Source organism: Malus domestica, chromosome 05 (genome assembly GCF_042453785.1).
Source record: "Malus domestica chromosome 05, GDT2T_hap1".
Lineage (NCBI taxonomy): Eukaryota > Viridiplantae > Streptophyta > Magnoliopsida > Rosales > Rosaceae > Malus > Malus domestica.
In genome coordinates this window covers 30,447,971-30,456,646 of record NC_091665.1, presented here as the reverse complement: position 1 = coordinate 30,456,646, position 8,676 = coordinate 30,447,971, and the positions used below count along the sequence as shown (strand labels likewise).

Below are 8,676 nucleotides of genomic sequence, written 5' to 3'. Positions count from 1 at the left end.
TGGACCTTGCCGTCCCCAAAACCCTAAACCCTAACATAAACCAAATGCTTCTAGACCCTTCTCTGCTGCACATTTTATACTCTCCTGCTCTCTCCCTCTCTCTCTCTCTCTCTCTCTCTCTCTCTCACCTCGCCTTTTCCTGATTGCCCACCTTCTTTCTCTCTCTAAGGTGCTCTGCAACTTCATCAATCATGTATCGCTTCGCCACTAACCTTGCCTCCAAAGCCAGGTATGTACTCCCATCTTTTGCCTCTGTCAAATTCGAACTTGTCCGCAAAAGTCACCGTCTTTGATTGTTTTCTCATCTGGGTCGCTCTCATTTTCTGATTTTTCATTGCTTTGTGGTTGCAGGTTGGCTAGGAACAGTTCTCAACAGGTACTTGTTCTTCCTTATCTATTTGAAGTTGAGATTTTTTATTGCTTAATTGTGTTTTGATGTGGGGTTTTGTTTTCCTTACTGTTCAGATTGGCAGTAAATTGATTTCGAGAAGGAACTATGCAGCGAAAGAAATCAGATTCGGTGTTGAAGCCCGGGCCGGGATGCTTAGGGGTGTGGAAGAGCTCGCTGATGCTGTCAAAGTCACAATGGGGCCGAAAGTAAGTGACTTTTTCATTCTTGATTTGTTTATATTGGTTGATTGCATTCTGGCTATGTTTGGAACAACAATCTGTATATTGGTAGTAATTTTTTGCGTTGAGTTCTCATATTCATATGTTTAACTCTTGCTGATCTATGGGTGTAGTTCCGTTTCACTTCCGTATTCGTAGTTTAATAAACTCTGAGATTTGTTGGATATCGTATTTTGTTTATTCATTTTGGTAATTCCTGCAATTGTAAGTAGTGAATTGAGTTTGTTTCTTTGTTCCCTCAGTCTTCAATTCCATCTGACATATTATGATGGTTGTTGTTCATGCTTGATTTTTGATAGGGGCGCAATGTTGTTCTGGAACAAAGCTTTGGTGCCCCTAAAGTGACAAAGGATGGTGTCACTGTAGCAAAGAGTATTGAGTTCAAAGATAAAGTGAAGAACATTGGTGCTAGTCTTGTAAAGCAGGTCGCCAATGCTACAAACGATGCAGCAGGAGATGGTGAGTGTTCTTTACATTTTCTGTACAACTGTTTGTAAAATCTTGGCTGATTGCGAAGATAGTGATGTAAATGTTGTTATTTGTGTTTGCAGGTACCACTTGTGCTACAGTCCTTACTCGTGCTATATTTACTGAAGGATGCAAGTCAGTGGCGGCTGGAATGAATGCTATGGACCTAAGACGAGGCATTTCAATGGCAGTTGATTCTGTTGTTGCAAACTTGAAGAGTAGAGCTAGGATGATCAGCACATCTGAAGAAATAGCTCAGGTTTGCTTTGTTTTAATTTGACAATTGAGAGAAGTAATATGAATGTCTAAATTTATGGTAATGACTTTGTTGCTCATATGAATTCTTTTCCTTTGAACAGGTTGGTACAATATCAGCAAACGGAGAGAGAGAAATTGGTGAGCTCATAGCTAAAGCTATGGAGAAAGTTGGCAAAGAGGGTGTTATTACCATTTCTGTAAGTTGCTTTCTTAGAATCTTTCCCTGTTTCCTATAATTTTCTGTCAGTAGTATCATATTATGATATGTGGTAGCAACATTGGAGCTTTCGCATTCTCTACATAATCTGATTCTAATTTTGTTTGCCTGTTGAATTATTTCAGGATGGAAAAACACTGTATAATGAATTGGAGGTCGTTGAAGGAATGAAGCTGGATAGGGGCTACATATCCCCCTACTTCATCACCAATCCAAAGAACCAAAAATGTGTAGGCAGTTTATCATTATTTGTCACTGTTCTAGTTTCATGGTAATTATCACACTCTTTTCAAACGGCTTTATCATGATTACTCACTAGACATTTTATTTTTACAGGAATTAGAAGATCCACTCGTCCTAATCCATGAGAAGAAACTCTCAAATTTAAATTCTATAGTTAAAATATTAGAGCTGGCCTTGCAGGTAAGGGTTTCTTTGGTGGTATTGTTGGAATCTTGTGAATGTTGCCTGATTTGATGTGTGTTCTCAGAAACAAAGACCTCTTGTAATTGTTGCTGAAGATGTGGAAAGTGAAGCACTTGCAACGCTCATTATAAACAAGCTTCGTGCTGGAATTAAGGTGATGCTTGTATTTTATATTATATACTGATTATGCATCTGATATTAGAAGTGTTGATTGTCTATATATACTTCATTGTCCTGATATGATTCTTCTGATGGCTTGAAGGTTTGTGCAATTAAAGCCCCTGGATTTGGAGAAAACAGGAAGGCAAATTTGCAGGACCTAGCTGTTCTTACGGGAGCCCAGGTAACTTGATATGTATTCTTCACTTCTCCTCCAAAAGTTTACATTATTAGGAGGCTGACAAGTGAACCACGTTGTTTTCTTTTTCTTTGCGTTTCTAGGTAATAACTGAGGAGCTTGGTCTGAACATCGAAAAAGTGGGAATAGAAACACTGGGAACATGCAAAAGGGTGAGATATTTCAAATGTGTATTAGCATATGTTCCTAATCTTGGTGTCTCAGTTTCTGCTCTAAATAAGTTGAAATGTTCAATGACTTGCATGGTCTTGGTATTGTAGATTACGGTATCAAAAGATGACACAGTCATTCTTGATGGGGCTGGTGACAAGAAAGCCATTGAAGAAAGATGTGAACAGGTTTTTTTGCTAGTTCTCTTTGTTTAATCTCTTCAAACAACTATTTTGTGTTTCGTTGTGTTTGTTAACGTGATGTGTGGACTTTGATTGTTGTGACAGCTGAGATCATCAATTGAATTGAGCACTTCTGATTATGACAAAGAGAAGTTACAAGAGCGCCTTGCAAAGCTTTCTGGTGGTGTTGCCGTCTTAAAGGTTAATTTCCCTTCTGAAAATTGTCAACTGTTTTCTGTCCCTTCTATTAGTCTGGAGTCTAGGGTGACAGATCTAATTTCTAAAATGTCTTATACACTGTTTCTACTGAAAACAAGTCTGATTGAGATTTACTCTGTAGATTGGTGGAGCTAGCGAAGCGGAAGTTAGTGAAAAGAAGGATAGAGTAACTGATGCTCTAAACGCTACCAAGGCTGCTGTAGAGGAAGGAATTGTAGCCGGTAAGTTGTCTTCTAGAAATGCATTTGGCTCGTCTTGTTTGAATTGTGTTATCTTATGGTAATTAATAGCTTGCAATGTGCAGGTGGTGGTGCCGCCCTTCTATATGCCTCAAAAGAGCTGGACAAGCTGGTGACTGCGAACTTTGATCAAAAGATCGGTGTTCAAATAATTCAGAATGCTCTAAAGGTATCAATAAAAAACAGTTATCTTGTATATTTCTCATTCTCTTGGGGTCTTTTTGTCATTCAAATAAACTTAGTGTAGCTTTAAGCTTCATGCTAGTCATGCTCGGACTAGCAAGAAGTCCTTTAAGTAAGGGGAAAATATGAAATGTCAACCTAGTCTTCAATAGTTTCATAAATTAGGAATTCCAAATGCTTTCAGATTATCAATTAAAAAATACACAAAGCTAAGTAATCAAGTGCTAATGGATCATATACATTTTAATGTTATCATTTGGTTTCATTATCTTTTAGATGCCTGTATCCACAATCGCTTCTAATGCTGGAGTCGAGGGGGCTGTTGTCGTTGGCAAACTACTAGAGCAGGACAATCCTGACCTTGGATACGATGCAGCTAAAGGTTGGTTCTTTTTAACCATCGAACTAACATGATGACTGGTGGCTTCACCTGTGTCTAGTACTGTAAAAATATGTAGAAGGATTTATTCGTTCTCTACTCCTTTCAGGTGAATATGTTGACATGATAAAGGCAGGGATCATCGACCCATTGAAAGTCATTAGAACCGCCTTGGTGGATGCTGCAAGGTAATCCATATAAAGCTTTGAAGCGCCTTGTGATTTTCCTTGTTTTTTTTTTTTAAATGACATTCTTAAAGCAAAGATCTGAAATTTGTCTCGCTGTTGCAGTGTTTCCTCGTTGATGACCACTACCGAGGCAGTTGTGGTCGAGCTTCCGAAGGACGAGAAGGAAACCCCTGCAATGGGAGGAGGCATGGGAGGCATGGGAGGCATGGATTACTAGATGTTGTATCGGCATGCTGAATTTACTGGAGGCTGTCTTCTTCGGCTCTAACCTTCCTCGTGTCGTTTATCCTAATTTGAAACTGAGTTCTCCAATTTCACAATTTTATAGCTTTTTCCTTTTGAATGGTATTGGAGGCTGAACATGAATGTAATCATAGTGAGGGATTGACTGTGCAGTAGCATTTTACACCGTTTGTAGTCTCTGGTGGGTATTTATTTCTCATTTGACAAAGGATTTTATTTTCATCTGCAACTTTGTTAGTGTTAATTGTGAGAGAAAAAAATTTGATAATAAAAGTACGTATGAATGTGTGGTTAGTGTCGTATTAAGTGTTTAGCGCTTGTGCACTACTATTATAGAGTTAGTAAGTTATACTCCCGGTATTTTTTACGCTCATCCTCTTGTTTTTGTTTCTCGATTCTTTTTTAAGTTATTCAGTCCAAAATAATAGAAACAGGATTTTCACATTTTTTTTTTTTTCCTCTTGCACGTTCTTGTTAAGTTTAGCCTTTTGATTGAATAAATCACAGTCGAGGATAGGTGAAAAGAAATGTGAGGAAATTGTTTCTTACAACAAATAGGAATGCACATGGGGAGATAGGAGTATGCGAAATTCACTTTCTCTTGTGGTGATTGTCGATCTTCTTTTCACCTCATACTGTCCCCGTTATCTTAATTTTTGAATTGAATAAGTTAATAGAGAATCAAGGGACAAAATAAAAAAACAGCTTTATAGGAAATGCAAGATGATTGTTGAAGATTGCATGTTTTGTGAATTCTTTCATGATTTATAAGATTACATAATTCAAGTGTACCAGTGTAAAGAAATACATGAATAAAAGTAGAGAATAAAGCCTTTATTTCTTTTCTTGTTCCTTGATAGATGGATGGAGGTTGGAGCCATCACAGCTAGAAATGTGGAGTCTGGGAATAATCAAAGGCTTACGTTATGTGGGCATGAAGCACTTGGTGACCACTTATTTATAGGCAAACAAGAAGCATATTAAAGCAGTTTGGTGGTCGTGAGAAGTGAGGAAGATAAGTTGGTCACCCATATGGTACTTAAATGTTGGTGAACCAACAGAATCCTCTCTGGATCCTTTTGGTAAGTGGGGATCCGTAAATTGTATCTATTCATCGTACATTGTGTGATCAGTTTTTGTCAAGTATTGTTTGTATTTAATTTTAAATAAAAATATTTAAAATAATTTTTAACCGCACGATATACAATGAACGAACACGATTCACAAATTCTTAAGATCCTCACAAAGAGGATCCGGATTCGTTGGTGAACTCACCAACATGGCCACGTCTGCACCCCTTCGGAAGAAGACTCCTTATGTTCATAGAAATTTTCCTCTTTTTTATTATTATTTTCTATAGCTTCATGTATTTGAAGATCTTTATTGAAGATTTATACTTCCCTAGACACGAAATCTACACTCTATACAAGTTTTAAACTAGATATGAGAAGAACTTTCATGACACAAGTACATTGTTATTGTGACGTTCCGTGTCAGTGTATCCTTGTCATGAAAGTTACTATCTCTTAGTAAGCAACTTAAGTGCGGAATCGAAAACTTTTAACGTGGTCTTTAACATAGGCAATTGAAAATCAAACATAAGACCATGCATCAATCGCCAAGTTTGATTCAAATATATACAAAAAGAGAAGTGCAACATAAGAAAACAAAAGATAAAATGGATTGTTTGAAGTTGTAATGTTTAACTTTGTACGATTTAAACATGTGTGCATGAGTAACTACACTTAACTGCTAGAACTACAAAACCTCATAAACGCGTTCTTCAACTTAGAACATAAAAATATATAAATAAAAATCCTTAACAATTCTAGTTAATGCCATTTTTAAGATGCTGAAAGAGAAATAGAACAGTGAATAGGTGTTAAAACCTCTTACACAACCCATATAATACGATAAAGAGGAAGTGTATATCGAACAGAGGTAGGACTGGTATGGTCCCAAGCATAAGTTTCACCCAAGGAGTGACCAATGTTAGTGATAGTCGGGCACAAAGTTTACTTCCATCGGTTTACCAAAAAAAAAAAAAAAATTACTTCCTTCAGAACATCTTCAAAGAAATACTGGCGAACGAGTTCTGGAGCTTCCATCTTCAATAATTATTTCCAATCTCAAAGGTGGTGCACATTTTTTCTGGACGCAGATGTATACAAGCTCTTTATGCAAGGGATCTCTATTTTTTTTTTTAAATTGAGAATTTGGTGTGGGACTCACTTCACATCGAACTTCAATGATCCGAATCGTCTATTTTGTAAGTCTCGATTCATAGATCATCCTTACAAAAATTCAATTCAATTCGAAACCATTTACCTATTTAATTTTGTCGTACCCAGTGCACAAGGCTCCCGCTTTACACAGGGTCTGGGAGAGGTGAATGTCGGCTAGCCTTACCCCCATTTATGGAGAGGCTGCTCCCAAGTCTCGAACCCGAGACCTACCGCTCATGGGCGAAGGCACTTGCCATCGCACCAAGTGCAACCTCCATTTACCTATTTAATTATCAAGATAAAATTTTATTGTTTCTTATATAACAAAGTATTTGTTAATTTCTTTGAACCAAATTAGATATCTTAAATATTTCCAATTTAGCTAATATTTTATAACGATGATCTACAAGGTGCAACTTGAGAAATATACGGTTTAGATCGTTAAAGTTTGATGTGGTGTGGACCCCACAACTAATCTCCATTTTTACAAAAAAAAAAAAAAATAGAGATTCATTCCCTTAAAGGCTTCACACACACACACAAGAAACAATAGAGCGGTATTTCATTTATTGTCTCCAAAAACAAATATAGAGTGCTAATTGGGTACAATATTGCTCAAGTAACCAAGAAATTGATCTGATGTGAATTTGTGCAAACAAACAACAAGAATAAACTTAGGGATGTGCTATCCACACACCTCATTTTACTTCTCACACACCCCTTGATAATTTCTGTCCGTTGATCTTCTTCAATTCAATCTGATCTGACGGCTGAAAATTAAAAAGGTGTGTGAGAAGTAAAATGGGGTGTGTAGATATCACACCCCTAAACTTAAACAACTATCACATGCACAAAACTACAGACGCCACCTATACAAACCTGGTGCAAAATATGATAGACGTGACAAATCTGCATCGGCGAACACACCGGTCATTGCTGAATAGTGAGGTCACATAAAGTTATGACAGAGAAGAGAGACTATATAACATCATTGTTAAAAGACGAGATCACAAAACTCATCACACAAAGGTGAAAACCACATAATTACTCAACAAAAATATCCGTCAAATTCTTCAAAATAGAAAATTAATCTGATAATCCTTTTGCAATAGGCACATAAACATTGCCAAGTTTCCTACTCAGCGCAAGAACAGGTCTTCCATTTGCATCTCTAATGATGAAACCAACTGCAGCTTAATTACTTTTCACCGAACCATAAAAATTCATGTTCACAGTTACTGTGATATTCCTATTCACATTGACTGTAGGATAGTAACTGCTTCCAGATAATATCACATATTGAAACAGTACTCATAAAATTCAGTTTGAATCATTGATCTTATTGACTTATAATTCTCAGAGCCAGACCCGAAGGGAATGTGACTCAACAAACACTACTAGAATTATGTTTATAGGACACCATTTTTTACACACCATTTGCAATTGGTAGCCAATGCCATAGATATAAAGCACTCTTACTATTTTTTGGTGTCTTTACAGTGGAATGCCACTGATATGGGTAGCCTTCAACATTGAGACACCAATAATTGGTGGCTGTTAAATAGCTTTATTTCTTAAAAAATAATTTCTTGTGCATTTAGGGATGGCAATTTGACCCGTCAAACCCGTTCTCTATAGGTAACCGATCCGAACGGTTTGATTTTGGGGATTAAATTTCGGGTATTTTACAATTATGGTTAACCGTCAGGTAAACTTTTCGGTTTTGAGTTTGGTTATGGTTATTAGGCTATCCGCCCTGAACCCATACTCGAAACCGAACTGTTTTGAATTAATAAAAAAATATCAATATTTATTATATAGAGAAGAGAGTTATCAATAATCATTAATAATATAAATTATATTCTTATCAATTATTAATAGTATTAATCTCATTTTTAACAATATTTATCACATGCATTGTTTGTATCAATTGTATTAATAACACTATTTAGTATTTAATATTTAATCTTATTTAATGTATGCTGTATATGCATTATATCAGTAATCTATTTAATTTTTTATTTAAAATTTACTATTTAATTAATAATATAAAAATATAAAAATATTATAATGGGAAAAACCATTGCTCGATAGAAAATTCATTACTCAATGGGTTCGGTTATGGGGAAAACCCGTTCGGGGATTCTACGGTTTCGGGTTTGGGAAAAATAAACGGGTTCAGGTATAGGGATGGCACATCTGAATCTGATCCGCCCCATTGCCATCTTTATGTGCATTTGTGATTAAATGGGTCACCAATAGAATTTATTGGGCACCAAAAAAACAAATAAAAAAAACAATGAACATCTCT

The 8,676-nt window shown here is 36.3% G+C and overlaps 1 protein-coding gene across 1 annotated transcript; it reads left to right on the top strand.

Annotated features, from left to right (window-relative positions):
* LOC103435791 (chaperonin CPN60-2, mitochondrial) lies at window positions 1-4,442 on the top strand. Its single transcript, XM_008374206.4, has 18 exons — window positions 1-229; window positions 352-376; window positions 466-597; window positions 930-1,089; window positions 1,182-1,357; window positions 1,458-1,553; window positions 1,699-1,803; window positions 1,910-1,996; window positions 2,064-2,153; window positions 2,262-2,342; window positions 2,441-2,509; window positions 2,618-2,695; window positions 2,795-2,890; window positions 3,030-3,129; window positions 3,213-3,316; window positions 3,607-3,712; window positions 3,819-3,897; window positions 4,000-4,442. The coding sequence occupies exons 1-18, from the start codon at window positions 192-194 to the stop codon at window positions 4,112-4,114; spliced, it is 1,737 nt and encodes a 578-aa protein (XP_008372428.4). The 5' UTR covers window positions 1-191; the 3' UTR covers window positions 4,115-4,442.
* The last annotated feature ends 4,234 nt before the right edge of the window (window positions 4,443-8,676 follow it).

Excerpts from the sequence above, each read along its gene's own strand:
- LOC103435791 (XM_008374206.4), top strand. The coding sequence starts at position 192 with ATGTATCGCTTCGCCACTAACCTTGCCTCCAAAGCCAG. Across the intron at positions 1,554-1,698 it reads AGGGTGTTATTACCATTTCT|GATGGAAAAACACTGTATAA; the intron begins GTAAGTTGCTTT and ends GAATTATTTCAG. Across the intron at positions 2,154-2,261 it reads AGCTTCGTGCTGGAATTAAG|GTTTGTGCAATTAAAGCCCC; the intron begins GTGATGCTTGTA and ends GATGGCTTGAAG.